At 54.1% G+C, this 17,717-nt stretch overlaps 1 protein-coding gene across 1 annotated transcript; it reads left to right on the forward strand.

Moving 5' to 3' along the window:
- Positions 1 to 1,994: 1,994 nt before the first annotated feature.
- Positions 1,995 to 17,658, forward strand: LOC141491543 (P2X purinoceptor 1-like). The gene is made up of 9 exons (XM_074192491.1): positions 1,995 to 2,232; positions 9,110 to 9,257; positions 10,117 to 10,188; positions 11,201 to 11,270; positions 11,601 to 11,697; positions 14,892 to 14,972; positions 15,225 to 15,366; positions 16,598 to 16,728; positions 17,151 to 17,658. Exons 1-9 carry the CDS (start codon positions 2,096 to 2,098, stop codon positions 17,656 to 17,658), a joined length of 1,386 nt encoding a protein of 461 aa, XP_074048592.1. The 5' UTR covers positions 1,995 to 2,095.
- Positions 17,659 to 17,717: the final 59 nt, after the last annotated feature.

A 17,717-nucleotide genomic window follows, 5' to 3' on the forward strand; every position in this document is an offset into this window, starting at 1 on the left:
TTTAGCTTCTTGTGCTGCAGAGGCCTTCCCTAAAAGGACTCACAGGGCCCAGGGCTGGCTGCCTGTTCTCCAGGCCTTTTGGCCAACCCTAATGCCATGTGCCCCTGGGAGCCCCAGGGAGGGAGCTGAGTCAGTGGGGCTGGCCTGGATCCTTAGGGATCGAGGGAGCCGTGGCTGTGACGTAAAGGAGGACTGAGCCTGGTTCTGGTTGGAGCCAGGAGCGGGAAGGTGCCCAAGCAGCCTGAGGATCCCTTCCCAACAGTAAAGTAGCCCCAAAGTAGACTGGCTGGCCTCAGGAGGTGGTGGCTCCCCCTTCCTGGAAGTCTCCAAGCTGAGGCTGGAGACCCTTCCTGGGGAGGTCCTTGGTCAGTTTTGATTTGGAGACTGCAATCAGGGAGTTCAGAGTTGCAAGGGACCTTGGCATCAACTTACAGGTGAGGAAACTGAGGCTTTTCAGGGAAAAGAAGTGTCTAGACCCTGGTCATGAGGTACCAGATTGCGGGCCAGACAGATCAGGGAGCAGTGGCCTCCCTCTGTTGCTCTGCTGGCTCAGTCTAGCACCACTTCCAGACCCTTCCAGCAAGGGCACCCTGGACTCAAGGGGAAACTATTCAGATTCTGAAGCCCACTCCCTCCTTGCCAGAGTGGAGGAGTGCCCCTTCTTCCACAGGAGGTGCTCGCTCTCTTTCCTCTTTGGGGATGGGGCCTTCCCAAGCTTTGAATGCCCGCCATACCACTTACGACCTCTGGACCTTGGACTAGTCCCTCCTTGGTCCAGGCCTTGGGCTGCCTTCCTCATGTTCCTGTAATGAATCTGGGTTTTTTCTAAAATCCTCTCTTGAGAGCAGGCTCCCCATGCTGAGGAGCCCCCCACTATGGAGAGGCTGGAGGGAGCAGGCAGGAGCCCCCTGGCTGCACCTGGCCTCCCTACTCTGGCACCACAGAGCTCAGTTGGACATCTAGCCTCGATTTCCTTGTCTGTAAGGCAGAAGGATGTCCTAGACAATGTGAACACTGCAGTTTGGTCTGAACCATCTTGGCTGGGTCAATACCTCCTTCCTCACTGCCCCTCGGCTGCGGGGTCACCTAGGGAATAGCGGCACAAGACCCACCCACACAGCTCAAGGGGGACTTAACAGAGCAGAGAAAGCCTCCAGGACCTGGCTAGGTGGTAGTCGGGCAGAGGACATAGACCGAGCGGCTGGCCAGGGCCAAGAGCCTACTTGTCTGTCTGCTGGCTCAGCCTCCATCCGGGACCTCGTCATGCCAACAGGTGGAGCAGGTGCAAGGTCGGGGCCGGAAGGGAGATGCCCACCTGAGCGAGCTGACCTATGTCCTTTCCTTCTCTAGGATGATGCCCAGAATGGTTTATGCCAGTGTGAGAAGTGAGGCCGGCATAGATCACTGCCCCCTCCCAACAGGTCAACGGGTGGAGGAATCTGTTCCAAGTCACAATGTTAGGGTTGGAATCCAGAAAAACTGACTAAATCCGGGCTCTGCCTCGGCACGAGGCTCATGAGCCCCCTGGCAAGCCTTGTGCTCTCCATCTGATAACCGGGCCCTTTGGCGCCAGGCCAGGCCCAGGAAGCCTCCCCACTTCCTGATAAAGCCAGTGCCTGGGGTTGGCCAGCGGGCAGGGTGGGGGCCGCGGCGTCCAGTGGAGGGGCTCAGACCAATGGTGGCTGGCTGGCCCGCATCAGCCTCTTGGCTGCTGCTCCCCAGATGCTCCTATTCTTGGGGCAGGTTTATCTTGCCCCAGCTGCGAGGCCGGCTGATCTTTTCCTGTGTCTGACAGCCCGGGCTTCCTGGGCAGGAGGCTGCCAAGAGGCCCAGCCCGCCCGGCTGCTGGGAGACAGGAGCAAGCGGCCTCAGCCGCTTCAGAGGTTGGGCGGCCCCAGGAGGGCTAGGCCCCCACCCTCACCCCCCCACCCCGGCTCCACCCCCTGTGCCTATAGATGGAAATTTATTTGTCCCACAAACTGAAAAACCCACAGGCTGTTCACATCTGTCTCTTAGTCCTGGTCTGAGCAAGGAGGGGGCACGGGCGGCAGAGGGACCCCCAGGCTCCTCTGGGCTGGGCCCCCACCAGGTCAACATGCAGGGGCAGATCAGGGACAAGCTGTCTGCTTTCTTCTTTGAATATGATACCCCCCGCATGGTGCTGGTGCGAAACAAGAAGGTGGGGGTCATCTTCCGCTTCATCCAGCTGGTGGTCCTCATCTACGTCATAGGGTAAGGCCTGGGGGCCTGGGCCCTCCTTCCACCCACTCACCCAGACCTCTCCTGATTTCCAAGGAAAGGGAGGATGTGACCTCAGCCTGGGTTCCAGCCCTACCCTGGAGGCTCCCCCCCAATCCGCCCAGTCATCTCTGAACAGGATGGGCCCTCTAGGAGACCCTGGGATGGCCAAGCTGGGAAGGAGCTAGAGCCTGGGATGGCCTGGGCCAGCTTCCTCATGGGACAGACTAGCAAACTGAGGAAGGCTGGCCTCCAACCCCCCACACCAAGATTCCCACTTGTTGGCGGGGCCTCTCTGTCTACACTTCTCAGATCTGGCCAGCAAAGGCCTTTAGAGTCCTCAGCTTAGTTTACCACCTGGCCAATTGTTGGCTGGGACCCGAAGTGGGGGGTGCAAGGGGGTCTTTACCGGTTTGGGGCCAGCTCTCGGCTAGTCCTGAGCAGGAGGGGAGGAGACCGGAGGTCTGTGACTGTTTTAGGGTTAGCCTCGAGCTTCCTAATGCTGAGACCCAGGAGCAGGGCCTGCCCTTCCTGGGCAAGATGAGACACCGACAAGTTTGGCTCAGATGCCCCAGGCCAGCCCCCTTCTGTGCCTGGATAGGCCGCCAGCTGTGGGACCTGGGAGCTAAGGGGTTAACAATGGCAGAAAAATGAGACAGGATGCTCTCCCCGGACTGGGCCGCCTCCTCCCAGCTCTGGCCCTGGTGACCCAACCCAACGGTCAGTTCAACTCACTTAATGGTTGTTAGGCCGAGCCGGCCAGCCGAAGGGATAGCAACGACTGACACTTGGACGGGACTTTCCATGAACTGTTCGACTCTCTCAGCAATACTGTGTGTGATATGTGGATATGTGTGGATATGTGAAGGTGTGTGTGAGGGCGTGTTGTGTATGTGAATGTGTGTGTTGTGTGTGAGTGTGTATGTTGTGTGGTGTATGTTGTGTGTCATATGTGAGTGTGTTGTGTGTGAGTGTGTTGTGTGTGTTGTGTGTGAGTGCATGTTGCTTGTGAGTGCATGTTGTATATGAGTGTGTTATGCGTGGTGTATGTTGCATGTGTGTTGTGTGTGTGTTGTGTATGAGTATGTGTTGGGTGTATAATTATATGTAGATGTGTGTGAGAGTGTGTGTTGGGCATGGAGGGGTGTGTGTGTGTGTGTGTGTGTGTGTGTGTGAGACCCTGTGGAGCACTTGCTTTCCCTGGACCCCATGCTCCCTTCCTTCACCCTGCCGAGGCTCGGAGCCAGCTGGGCCACAGATGCTCTGCTCCTTTTCCAGCTGAAGCCCTGCAGTCAGCGGTGCGGTGAGCTGGCTTGGCCACAGAGACCGAGCCTGAGAGCAGGACTGCGAGGTGCTTTTGCACCCCAGAGCTCTTTAAGCTCCCGATAACCCTGGCTCCCACAGCCAGGATGTTTCTGGAGTGGGACTCACACTGGGGTCTCCTCTCAAGCTCCATCTAACTTGAGGCCAGAGAGGGTGCACCTGCTTTGGGGTCTGGGTATTGATGCCAATAAGTAAGGTCCAACCCACCCACACGCTGGCTTTGGGGGTCGGAACCAAGAGTGGAGGGAGACCAGGGAGCAGCAGGGAGATTGCTCCTCTCCTCTGTCCAGACAGGAGGGGCTGGCCCCTTGCAGTGCTCCTTGCTGTGGCTCCTGCTCTTCCCACCGCTGTGGGCATCTCCACTTTAGTCCCCCTCCCTGCTGCCCAGGCCTGCCACTGGGCTGGCTCCTCTCTGGTGGGGAGGGGGGATTTGGATCTCAGAAGCACAAGAGGGAAGTCATAGCTCTACAGAGATTACAGCAATTTCCTGAGACTTCTCAGAGAAGTGGGCCGCAAGAGCAGAGAATTAAGCTAGCTTGCTGCACCCCAAATCAAGGCCCCAAGAAGGGTGGAACCGGGGACACATTGGGGACTTCTTTCCCAGTCCCTCGTTGGGCAGAGGAGGAAGGTGAGACACAACAGCAGCAGCAAATATCCAAGGCCCGCGTCAGAGAGGGATAGTCAGGTCCCCATTGTACACACACCCCCATGATCATGCAGTGGCATCTTTCTATCCTATGGTGCCTTTAGGTATCATGTGATTTCCCTGCCTGTCTTATCTTTTTTTTAAACCATGCCCATTTTTTATCATTGCCTTGTCTGAGATCATGGTTTCCAGTTTCACTTTTAAAAATTATGGGGGGGCAGTTGGTGGCGCAGTGTATAGAGAACTGGCCCTGGAGTCAGGAGGACCTGAGTTCAAATGTGACCTCAGACATTTAATAATTACCTAGCTGTGTGGCCTTGGGCAAGTCCCTTAACCCCATTGCCTTGCAAAAAAACCTTAAAAAAATTGTGGCAGAATATATTTATTTCCATCTCCAGATTTTAACCTTGTGTGAATCTGTTTAAAGTGAATTCTTTTTGGATTCCACTTTCCAACCCATTCTGCTCCTCTTTTACAGGTGGTTTTATCCTATTGTTTTTCATTGTTATAATTGTGAAGCATATTGTTTATTGTTCCTTCTCGTAGTCTTTCATAATTTTCCTTTACTTCGTCCCAACCCTATTGTTTACAAGAAGAAAGTCGAGAAAGAAAAGAAACAGAGTCAATGATTGCACGCCGCCTTCCCTCTTCGATTCACCCAGCTCAGACCCTGATCACTGTTCCTTTTCTTTTCTGTGACCCTCTCTTCTATGAGCCACCTTTAAAGCTGATGCTTGTTTTGGTGGAAACCATCACTTCCTCAACGTATACCCTTCTCTAAACATTTTCTTCTCCACCACCTCATGTTTCCCTTTTGAGTTTAAAACAGCTCTACGCCAAACTCTGTGTGGAGTCACCTCTCCTACGTTCAGGGAAAAGTCTGGGACATGTTTCCTCTCTCCACAGTCTCCTCCATATTTGTTTCCTTCCTGGTGAACCTCAATAATGAGAAACAGAGTTCTTCCTTTTTTTCCTAATTTTTTTCTCTAGGATTCCTTTCCCCTCTCTATTTATTTCTCTCTTTTAAGTAAATAGAAGAGGACAAATCTAGCCCTAGGAGTTTTTTTTTAATTCTTTCTGTGACCCTTGAAGACAGTGGGATTCCGAAGAGACACTTTCCCTTCCCCATCAGAATGTAAGCCCTTGGTCATCATTCAATCGTTCAAATGTATTTGTTCCAATTGTTCAAATATATTTTCCTTTCTAGGTTTATCTTGTCTGCTGCGTTTACATTTCTAAGTGTCTTCCCAGCTCTAATCTTTTCATTCGGAGTACTTGGAAGTACTCTACTCTATTAAAAGGCATTCCTCACTCCCCACCACCAAAGGATCAGTTTTACAAGATAAATTCTTGGTGCAAGACTTTTTCCCTTTGTCTTTTGAAATATCATATTCCAAGATTTCTTCTTCCTTATGGTGATGGCAACATAACCTTATGTGATCATGATCCTTTGACTCTTTCTAACTCCCTGCAGTGTCTGTCTGTCTATCTGTCTATCTATCTATCCATCCATCCATCTATCCATCCATCTATCTATCTATATGTGTGTGTGTGTGTATGTGTGTGTGTGTGTATTTTCCCTGAATTTTGGCTATGACATTCCTGAGGGTTTTTATTTTCATGCTTCTTGCAAGAGATGACAACTTGTAGTTAGAAATTCTTTCTAGGGGCGGCTAGGTGGCACAGTGGATAAAGCACCAGCCCTGGAGTCAGGAGTACCTGGCTTCAAATCCAGCCTCAGACACTTAATAATGACCTAGCTGTGTGGCCTTGGGCAAGTCACTTAACCCCATTGCCTTGCAAAAATCTAAAAAAAGAAAAGAGAAAAGAACATACAAAAGAAATTCTTTCTATTTTCCCTTTGCCCTCTGGTTCTAAAAGATAGGAACCATTTTCTTCTATGATTTTTGGAAATATAGTATCCAGATATTTTGTTGGTCTTCAGGGATTCTGGTGATTCTTATATTCTCTCTCCTGAGCTTCTTTTCTATATCTATTATCTATATTCCAATTTTTATTGTCTCACTGAATTGTCAAATTGTTTATTTCATTCTATTTTTCAGGGAGTCCACTTGGATGAAGTTTTCCATTTTCTGGTTTTTTTAGAAATATTTTATTTATTTTGAGTTTTACAATTTTCCCCCGTCTTGCTTCCCTTCCCCCCCAGAAGGCGGTCTGTCAGTCTTTACATTATTTCCATGGTCTACATTGATCAAAGTTGAGTGTGATGAGAGAGAAAGCATCCATTTTATGTTCTAAGCACTTTATTCTCCTTTTTAATTTTTTTACTCAAGAACTCTAATTTAATTTTAAAAATCTTTTGCTTTATTTCTTCCATCCATTCTTAGAGTCCTTATATCTAGGCCATTCTCTCTCTCATCTATCCATCCATCCATCCATTGAGCTAAGCTATCTAGTCCTCTATCTAGCTCTCTCTCTCTCTCTCTCTCTCTCTCTCTCTCTCTCTCTCTCTCTCTCTCTGCCTCCTCCTTTCTCCCTCCCAATTTGAACTTGTTCTAGATCAATGTTTTTCTGATTTTACCTTTGCAGTTTCTCTTAACTCATAGTATTTTTTATTTGTGTTCAGGGTTTTCTTCTCTATACTCAAAACTGGGTTCCTGGGTTGAATCCTTGTGTAGGGCTATTGCACTGTAGAATGGACTATTCACACCCCTCCTTGTGGTAACTCCTCTGCAGGCCAGAAACCGCTGCTGCTTTCCTAGCCTAGTTCTAGATGGGATGATTGGAATCCAGCCCTGCCCATTGCCATAATCCCTGGCTTCTGCCTCTGCCGAATGGCCCAATATGGATGCTGTCCGCAGCCTTATCTCTGCCTCCTCCTTACATAGTCACCATTCAGAAGTTGGCTTTGTTCCCTGCTGAAGCCCTGGCAACCCTGACCATCTCTTAGTCTCAGGCCTTTTGAGGGCCTCGATCTCGTACGTATTGCCCAAACCCTACCTCCCGTCACAGTAACTGACTGGAGATGGTTGACTCGTCTACGGCTCCGACAGGCCAGTCCTGATGTGCTACTGACTTTGGGCTCAATTTACTTGAAATTGGATTGGATTGGGGCCCTTGGGAATCCTCAGGCAGAGCAAGCTCTGATATACTGACTGAGGAAACAATAGCAATATGCTGGGCCTTAAGAAAATCTGACTGAAATCTAAGGAGATACTGAGAGAAGTCGGGTCACTGACAAGAATGTTAGCGGTGGAGTACAAGATGGACTGGAGTGGGGAGAGACTAAGAGGCAGGCAGCCCCGCTGGAAGGCTAGCACTGTCAGGGTCTGATGAGGGTCTGAACCAGGCTTGGGACAGCAGCGGGAGAGAGAAAAGGAAGACTGGAGGGATTCTGCAGAGGTGCCAGTGGAGCAGAGGTGCTGCCGAGATGGGCCTTGGCACCACATTGGTTCTAGGGAATGAGAGGGAAGAGTCCAGGATGACTAGGTTGGGAGCCTGAGGGTGGGAGAAGGGGGTTACCTCAACAGTGATAGGGAAAGTAAGAGAGGAGAGTGTTTAGAGGAAAAGAAAATGAGTTCTGCTTTGGATATATTAAGATGTTTCTGGATGTCCAGCTCAAGATGTCTGCAAAGCCACTGGACATGCAAGACTGGTGGTCAGCAAAAAAAAAAAGGAAGGGACCGAACAGAGAGATTTGTGAATCATCAGCACAGAGATGGTCAGGGAATCCTTGCTGAGCTCAGCAAGTGAAGGCATCTGGAGGGACCCAGGAGAGAAGAGAGGGAAACCCGTGCTCTGAAGGAAGATCGGGCAAAGCAAATGGAGAGAGTGCCCAGAGAGGGAGGAAGAGAACTAGGAGAGTGCATGGGGTGGTGTAGAGACTCTCACTTTTGTGTCTCTCCCAGTGCCAGGCTTGTCAGATTGAATGGGGACCTGGATGACCAGGAGGAAGCCCGTGCTCAGGAAGGGTGTGATGAAAGACATGGGGCCCCTGGGCTCCCCGTGGTGCCCAGTCTTCTTCACCTCCCTACCCACCCCCTGCCGTGACAGGATTTGAATTCAAGTCCTTCTAACTCCATTTACTTGCACAGAGGAGAAAGTAGCAAGCATATTAGTCGCCTCTTGTGGCCCAGGCCCTGTATTAAGGGCTTAGCAAACTTTACCTCCCTTGGTCCTCACGACACTATGGGAGGGAAATGCTATTGTCACCGCTTTACAGTTGAAGAAACTGAGTTGGACAGAAGGGACCTAACTTTCCCAGACTCTTGTAGTTCAGTTGTGCCCGACTCTTTGTGGGTCCTTTGGGGTTTTCTTGGCAGAGATGCTGATGGGGTTTGCCATCTCCTTCCCCAACTCAAGATGATTAGACCATAAAGAGCTCCCCCGTGTTGTCGTCACCCCAAAATCCCCCAGCTGGTTCTTTGCCCAGTGTTAAGGAATACTGGGAGGGAAACCAAGGCCGAGGACATCACCAGAAGTCCTGCTTCCTATCCTTCAGGCCCTGGGCTGAGACGGTTCTGGTAAAGACAGGGAGGAGGAGGAGGTCTTTGCGTAACACTCCCCTCACTCAAATAAACAGTGTGTGAGTCATTCATTCATCCTTTTGATGTCATGATCCTCTTTATTTATGAAGGACAACAAAACAAAAGCAACAAAATTTGACAGATGAGGAAACTGAGGCAAGTGGGATGAAGTGACTTGCCTGGGTCACCCAGATAGTTAGACTCTGAGGTTGGAGTTGAACTCAAGTGTTTCTGACTCCTGGCCCAGCACTAGTTACTGTATTGCCTCTAACTTCAGGGACATGGCATGTAGAGCTAGCTGCCCCTTCAGGGTTGCATGTTCTGGAAGGGCAGCGCCCAGGGTGATGGACTCTGACAACAGCAGGTGGCTCCCTGGGTAAAGACCAGACACCCATGAAGGCATTACTGTCCCCAGGTGGGTCTTTCTCTTCGAGAAGGGCTACCAGACGGCAGATAGTCTCATCAGCTCGGTTTCAGTGAAGCTCAAGGGTCTGGCAGTGACCAACATCTCTGGGCTGGGCCTCCAGGTCTGGGATGTGGCTGATTATGTGTTCCCAGCTCAGGTGAGTGAGGAAGTCTGTGTCTGCTGGGGGTCCTGGGGAGGGCTGTGGGTGGGGGTGTGGCCTCCTGCCGATTCTGCACCCCTAAATCTGGGTGGAGGGAGGAGGCCCCATCGAAGAAGGGCGATGGAAGGAACCTCCTCCCTCCACCCAGACAAATACCAGTGCAGACCCGAACCGAAACAGGACCCCAATCCTAGCTCTGGCCACACGCTGGATGAGGCCCTTGCTCCCCCCCCCCCATCCCAGTTGGGGTTTCCCACCTGAGTTTGAGATTTGGCTGGGGAAAGGAAGCAGACAAGAATCCTTGAGGGGAAAGAGCAGAAAAAATCCACGCTCTGCCCCCATCTAGATGTGACCTCCCTTCTCCCCCAGCCATCACACTCCAACCCCAACTGATCCCGTTTGCCTCACGACATGGGCTCCCACTGTCTGGGCCACAGTGGGCCACCAGACGGATGGCCAAGAGGGCTAGCAGCCCCCTCCTTCCTCCCTGGCTTTCCTCAGGGCCCATGTTGCCCAGAAGCTCTTCACCCGGTCACCCCACCTCCCCTTCAGAGATTCCCCCTTCCAACCCTGGGAAATTTGTCTTGAATGCCAGAAAGTCTTGTGGACCCGGGCCTGGGGTACCAGCCTAGCTGCCTGCCTCCTGCTGCTTGCCCTGGGGAGAAGGGGAGAGGTCAGGGGGGGCCCTTGGGTATGAACAGCACGCAGGGTCTTCTGGACCATTAAAATTCTCACTACCACCCCCACCATGACAGGCCCCACAGCCCCCTCCCCAGTCTACTCTCTTCTATGGGCAATATCAGAGCATTGGCCTCAGCATTCCACCCCCCCCCCATCTGCATTTTCTTACTTCTAGGGTGACAACTCCTTCGTGGTGATGACCAACCTTATTGTGACTCCCAGGCAGGTTCAAGGGCGCTGTGCTGATGTAAGGACCCTCTCAGAAAGCATGTGGGCCAAAGGGCTCTCCTCTGGGACCTCAGGGCTGTCTGACCGTGACCTTCCCCTTGACCCCCACCGGTGTTAATTTGTAGGGTCCGGTTCTATTTGGGGGGGCCACTCCCTGGCTCAGCATTCTCAAATTTGAGAAGCTTGGATTCAAGAGTACACAAGACCCAGCACCCCATCTCGCCTGAACCTCTATGACTTTCAGGGGCCCAAACCTCACTAGCCCACCTCATCCTGTCTGCTGTGGGAGGAGGGCGCTGGATTTGGGGAGGTCAGATCTGCCCTCCACTTACTGCGAGACCTTGGCTCAGTCATTGCTTTCCTCAAGGAGGGACAGGAGATTCTTCCTCCCTCGCATCTACTATGCTGGGTTCCCTTCTAGGAGTTAAAATGCTGACCCTGGAGCCCAGAAGACCTGAGTTCGAATCCTGTCTTAGTCATTTACTGGCTATGTGTCCCTGAAGGAAGCTTAACCTTTATCAGCCTCAGTTTCTGTGTGTGTGTGTTTGCAAGGCAAGGAGCTTAAGTGTCTTGCCCAAGGTCACACAGCTAGGTATGTGTCTGAGGCTGGATTTGAACTCAGGTCCTCCTGACTCCAGGGCTGCACCACCTAGCTGTCCCAGCCTCAGTTTCTCTGTCTGTAAAATGGGGGCATTTCTCATAGCACTTACTCTAGAGAATTGTTGTGAGAAAGCAAATGAAAAGTTGGGTTTTTGGTCTAAGGAGCAAGATGGAGGGAGAAACTGCAAGTTCTTCTTGGCCTGGGACTGAGGGGAACACGGAGAGAGGCTCCCTGGGGTGGCGTGTTCCCTTGGGGCCTCTGCTGCCACGACACCATGGCTGGCAAGCAGTAGTGGCTCTTGACTGGGATACCTGTAGGGATGGGGAGCTCATTACCTTGTGGGCAGTTTTAGGAGTGATCCCTGAGGAGCCTGGGGGAGCAGAGGGAGTGGATTCTTCCCTCCTCATGTGGTGTCTCCTGTTGCTTTCAGAATCCAGACGTGGGGACCTGCCAGGATGATCGTGCTTGCCCTGCAGGAAAACTCAAACGAAAGGGCCAAGGTGAAGAAGGCCCCCCGCCCCGCCACCTCCCCACCCCCAGCCAAGTCTCTCTGGGCCCAAACAGCTGCAGTTTCCTCTTCCCAGAGAATCTGGCCTTGGCAAACCCTCCCCATTGGGGCACAGACCCTCCAGCCTGGTCCTGGGGCCCAGACCCCACTATGGGGGCCCCTCCCCCTTGTCTCTCCTCCCTCCCTTTCTTTCTCTTTCCCCCCATCCTGCCTGCTGAGCGGCTTCCCAAAGGGTGGGGGGGGTGCAGCCAGACCAGAGCCCTGGGTGTGGAGGTTTGGGGGTACCCCCATCTCAGCCCCTCCCCCGCCCTCCTCTGCGCAGGCATCCAGACAGGCAGGTGTGTGGCCTTTAACAGCACAGTCAAGACTTGTGAGATCCTGGGCTGGTGCCCCGTGGAGGTGGACGATCACATCCCAAAGTAAAGGGGGCGGGGATGGGGGGAGGGCTTTGCCTTTAGGACTTAGGTCCTCTCCCAAAGTATTCCCCCACCCCCACACCTCACTTATCTCAACAGGAGCCAGATCAGTATCACGAGAAGCTCAGTTAGGGGATCTGAGTTCCAATTCTGCCTCCGCTGCTGACCCACAGAGTGTGACATGCAAATGCCCCTGTGACTTCACTAGGTCCCTTCATGACTTCTTTTTAAAAGGAAGGAAGGAAGGGAAGGAGGCAGGAAGAGAGGGAGGAAGACAGGGCGGGAGAAAGAAGGGGAAGGAGGAAGGAGAGAAGAAAAAGAAAGGGAGAGAGGGAGGGCAGGAGGAAAGAAAGGATGGAAAGAAGAAAGTCTAGAAGCCCCCGACGATTGACAAATAGCTCTTCTGATCCTCACAACCATCCTGGGAGGCGGGCGCTGTCATCATCCTCATTTTACAGGTGAGGAAACTGAGGCAGGCAGCAGTTAAGGTTTTCCTGCTCAACCCCTCGGTCAGTGCAGCAGGATTAGGGCAGGAAAAACCTGGGGCTGGGGCTGGGGTGAGGACATGGGTGGGTGCACTGCCTGCTCGTCTGGGACACGAGGGAGAGAGAGCTCCCAGGAAGGAGGGAGGGTCACAGCTTGGCTCCCTTTGTCATTTTTCTCTTGGGATGGGTCCCACAGGACTGGGGGTGGGATGTCTCAAGGATGGCCCCTGGAGAAGGGAGGACCCTCCTGCTGCTCCCCCCAGCCCAAAGTCAACGGGTTTGCTTTCCAGATGTTCCGGGGGGCAACGGAGCATCAGGCCCAACTGGTCTTTGGCCACTTCCCTTTCCCTCGTCCTTCAATGCCTGGACCCCTGGGGTAGGGAAGGGGACGCCCAGAGGCCCACCTCATGACCCAGCCCCAAGAGAAGCCTGCCTGATGGCGGCCTTGCTCCCCAATGTTGAGGGCTGGGACATGAGGCTGGAGGGAATGATGCTGACCTGGAGAGTCAGGCGACCTGTGATCTGGGGACTCGGCTCACTGTAAAGGGGGCAAGTTTGAGCCTGGTGCTTCATTCACTCACTCATTCCCTTCATTCGTTCACTCACTCATTCATTCATTCACTCCATTCATTCATTCACTCGCTCCATTTACAAAGCACCAGCTTTATATGAAGGACTAAACTGGTGCATCCATCCCTCCCTCCCTCCCTTCCTTCCTTGCTTCCTTCCTTCCTTCCTTCCTTCCTTCCTTCCTTCCTTCCTTCCTCCCTCCCTCCTTCCTTCCTCCTTTCCTTCCTTCCTTCCTTCCTTCCTTCCTTCCTTCCTTCTTTCCTTCCTTCCTTCCTCCCTCCCTCCTTCCCTCCCTTCCTTCCTTCCCTCCTTCCTTCCTTCCTTCCTGCCTTCCTTCCTTCCTTCCTTCCCCTCCCTCCCTCCCTCCTTCCTTCCTTCCTTCCTTCCTTCCTTCCTTCCTTCCTGCCTTCCTTCCTTCCTGCCTTCCTTCCTTCCTTCCTGCCTTCCTTCCTTCCTTCCTCCCTTCCTTTCTTTCTTCCTTCCTTCCTCCCTCCCTCCCTCCCTCCTCCTCCCTTCCTTCCTTCCTTCCTTCCTTCCTTCCTTCCTCCCTTCCTCCCTCCCTCCCTCCTCCCTCTTCTTCCTTCCTCCCTTCCTTCCTTCCTTCCTTCCTTCCTTCCTTCCTCCCTCCCTCCTCCTCCCTTCCTTCCTTCCTTCCTTCCTTCCTTCCTCCCTTCCTCCCTCCCTCCCTCCTTCCTTCCTTCCTCCCTTCCTTCCTTCCTTCCTTCCTTCCTTCCTCCCTCCCTCCCTCCCTCCTTCCTTCCTTCCTTCCTTCCTTCCTTCCCTCCCTCCCTCCTGCCTTCCTTCCCTCCTTCCTTCCCTCCTTCCTTCCCTGCCTTCCTTCCTTCCTTCCTCCCTCCCTCCCTGCCTTCCTTCCTTCCTTCCTTGCTTCCTTCCCTCCCTCCCTCCTTCCTTCCTTCCTTCCTTCCTTCCTTCCTTCCTGCCTTCCTGCCTTCCTGCCTTCCTGCCTTCCTTCCTTCCTTCCTTCCTTCCTTCCTTCCTTCCTTCCTTCCTTCCTGCCTTCCTGCCTTCCTGCCTTCCTGCCTTCCTGCCTTCCTGCCTTCCTGCCTTCCTTCCTGCCTTCCTTCCTTCCTTCCTTCCTTCCTTCCTTCCTTCCTTCCTCCCTTCCCTCAGTCGCTCATTCTCCATTTACAAAGCACCTGCTTTGGATGAATCACTGGTCAGTGGGGGGGGGGGCATTCAAAGATGGAACTGGAATGAGCTTTGTCCCCCCACACCTGGAGTTTCTTCCCCTGTGAAAGTCGGGAGTGGGATTGGTCAGGCCTCAGTTGCCCGTAGAGGCTGGCTCTGAATGGCAGTCCTGGGCCTCAAGGACAGGAGTGGGGAGGGGGCAGGCTCACCCAAGCCACAGTAGAGAACACAAGGCGCAATAACTCCCTGGTCCCTTCCCACTGTCTCTAATTGTTTGGACCTCATCTGGAACCTCATGACAGCGGCCCTCAGAGCTGGGGGGAGTGGGGGAGACTGGGCCCAGTCCAGAGGTTATTGAGGGCCTGGGCTTGGCCAGAGTGAGGCGAGGCAGAGGGATGGGGCTGCTGGCTGGGGTCCCAGTCTGGAGAGGACAGGAATGGAATGAGGGGTCAGGCAGAGGCAAAAACCCAGCCCAGAAGACAAGGTCAGGCGCCTGGTGGCCCAAGCCCACTAGGTTGGCCCCTGGAAGCCTGGGGGTGAGCCCTGCCCCACCCCCAGCCCTACTCCTGCCAGGGCTCCACTTGAATCCCAAGGAGACACTTCAAAATAATTGAAGGCATTGTAGAATCAGTCCCATGCCAGCTGTGCATCATGCCTCAGTTTCCTCATCTATAGAAGGGAATGGTGAACCCCTCCAGGAGCTCTGCCAAGAAAACCCCAAATGGGGTCACAGAGAGTCAGACAGAACTAAAAGCACCTGAACAAGCTCGGGAGTCTGGCTCTTTACTGAGTCACGTCTGCTTTGACCCTTTGGACACCTCACTGCGTTTGTCTCTGTAAAACGGGGGCTTACATCCAGCCCCCTCCCATGGGGTTGGGGGGGTCCAAGGAGCTGGCTTAGGTTGGGCAGGTGGGGGGGGGATGCTCCTGAGAGGAGGGGGAGGAAGGAGGAGGGAGAGGAAGGGTCCTGAAGGCGAGCTGGGTCTCTTGCAGCCCGGCCCTCCTGAGGGAAGCTGAAACCTTCACCCTCTTCATTAAGAACAGCATCAGCTTTCCCCGCTTCAAAGTAAACAGGTAAGGCAGTGAGCCCCCAGCAGAGAGGCTGCCCCCCCGAAGGGCTGGGCTTCGGGAGCCCCCTGGGACAGAAGGAGCCGGGCTGGGGAGGCTGGCCCTCTGGGCCTCTGGCCTCCAGGGAACTGCAGGGAGGTGAGGGGGGGACTAGGGAAGAGCCCACTCACTGCCCAGGACTTCTCATCCCCAAGGCCAGCCCCCCGGGCTCCCCGGCTCCACCGGGGCTCCCCAGGTCACAGGCTGTCCTCCCTGCAGGAGAAACCTGGTGGAAACTGTAAGCAGCCAGTATCTGAAGAACTGCACGTACCACAGGAGCAAGGAGCCCCTGTGCCCCATCTTCAACCTGGGCTCCATCGTCCACTATTCAGGCCAGAACTTCAGCACCCTGGCTGTGAAGGTACAGAAAGGCTTGGGGGTGGCTGGGGGTGGCAGAGACAGAGCAAGGTCAGAGAGACAGAGGGAGACAGAGAGGGAGCGAGGCAGAGGTAGAGCAGAGCCCCTGGGAAGGAGCCCTGACCCAGAGGCAGTTGCTTCCAAGCCTCTCTAGACTCCCAGGGCAGGGGCTGGGTCTCCTCTGGTCCTTGTTTCTTTCCCCTCCCGTCCTTGGTCTGAGCCCAGGGCTAGCTAGGCACAATGGACTCCAGAAGAATTGAGAAATGCCTAGAGAATGCTTTGGAGCCCCAAGGGGAGCCCAGTCTCTGCCAGGAGACAGCTCAAGGCCTCTCTGGTGCTTCCCACGCTCTGCTGGGGATGTTTTCATAACCTTTCCATGATGGCTGGGAGAGCTCAGGAGGGAGGCCAGGATGGCGCCTGTAGAGGATCCCCCCCCATTCCACTCCCTAACCCAACTTTCAACAGCAGAAGGGGTGGCCAGAGCCTCAGGGCAAAGGAGGTGCCTTCTCCTCTGCCCTATATCTAGGGCAAATTGGGTCTGGGGGCCCCAGATAGTAATCTGTCTCCAAGAGTGGCCACAAGATCCCTGCTGTTCCATCCACCACGTCCCCATCTGACTCTGAGTCCTTGTCTCTGTCTTTCTCATCTCTCTGACGGTTTCTCTGCCTCTGTCTCTTTCTCACATGGATATGGAGAAAAGCAGGTGAGATGCTATGGGGTTCCCACGGGCCAAGATGGTGCCAGGGCGGCTGCAGCTGCCTTGTTCATCCAAGGAATGGTGCGTGACAAGGCCAGAGACGGCCACCCGGTGGTGAGACTGGAGGCCATGAGCAGCCCAGGTCTGGGCCTCCACCACCCCAGTTCCTGTCCCCCACTTGCAGAGATCACCTCAACATCTCACTTGCTTCTCCATAGCTGGGCAAGGTGGCTCCCACTGCCCTGGCCCCATCTTGGCCTGTGGGAACTCCGGGGAGCTGGGCTTCCCACAAGGGAACATTTCCCAGGTCTTGAGTTCCGAGTGACGGTCATTCCGGCTGCCAGTCACCAATGTGTCTTCTCTGCTCTTAGCCAACCGGACCACCGTTATCATCCCAACTCAGTGAGGTGGCTACTTCATGCCATTTTGTGGATGAGGAAACAGGCGCACACAGCTAGAAGGAGTCCATGATGGGACCAGAGTGTGCCCTACCTTGGCTCACAGGAGCCCTGTCAAAGTCTTCTGTTTTCCCCCAAAGGGTGGAGTGGTCGGTATCACCATTGACTGGAACTGTGACCTGGACTGGGCCGTGCGCCATTGCAAACCTGTCTATGAGTTCCACAGCCTGTACAATGAAGAAAACAACCTCTCCCCGGGCTTTAACTTCAGGTGGGGGTCCCAGAGGGACTGGCCTGGGCAAGGGCACGGCCCTAAGCGTGGGCAGAGCAAGTAGCCGTCCGCTGCGTCTGTAGAACTCTGGAATGGGGCTGATGGGAGCGGCCTCCTTGGCCAGGGCCAAGTCACTTCACTTGATCCTCAAAATGCCCCCAGGATGCTTGATATTGGGAAATGGGGGCCCTGGAGGCCTTGTGGACGCTGCCCAATGAATGGAACTAGAAACACCTTAAAAAGAAGACCAAGCAATGGAGGTGTTTTTCACATCCGCCCAGTGACCCAGGAGGTGGCAGCTCCCTACCTTGTGTCTTGTGTCCCTGCCTTTACTCCACTATCTTGGCTCAGAGATGGGGGCATTTCCGAGGTCTAGAACATTACAGGTCTGACTCTCTCCTGACCATTCCTTCCTTCTCCAGGTTTGCCCGCTACTACATGGAGAATGGAACCCACTGCCGACGCCTGTTCAAAGTGTTTGGCATCCGCTTTGACATCCTGGTGAATGGCCAGGTGAGAGGGCTGAAGCTGGCCCCAGGCGGCAGCCCAGGGGGCGACCCCTCCAGCCTTTGTCCAGTGAAGGGAGATTTGGCTGGGGAAAGGAAGCAGACAAGAATCCTTCTCCACGCTCTGCCCCCATCTAGATGTGACCTCCCTTCTCCCCCAGCCATCACACTCCAACCCCAACTGATCCCGTTTGCCTCACGACATGGGCTCCCACTGTCTGGGCCACAGTGGGCCACCAGATGGATGGCCAAGAGGGCTAGCAGCCCCCTCCTTCCTCCCTGGCTTTCCTCAGGGCCCATGTTGCCCAGAAGCTCTTCACCCGGTCACCCCACCTCCCCTTCAGAGATTCCCCCTTCCAACCCTGGGAAATTTGTCTTGAATGCCAGAAAGCCTTGTGGACCCGGGCCTGGGGTACCAGCCTAGCTGCCTGCCTCCTGCTGCTTGCCCTGGGGAGAAGGGGAGAGGTCAGGGGGGGCCCTTGG

Source organism: Macrotis lagotis, chromosome 6, assembly GCF_037893015.1.
Source record: "Macrotis lagotis isolate mMagLag1 chromosome 6, bilby.v1.9.chrom.fasta, whole genome shotgun sequence".
NCBI classification, from domain to species: Eukaryota; Metazoa; Chordata; class Mammalia; order Peramelemorphia; family Peramelidae; genus Macrotis; species Macrotis lagotis.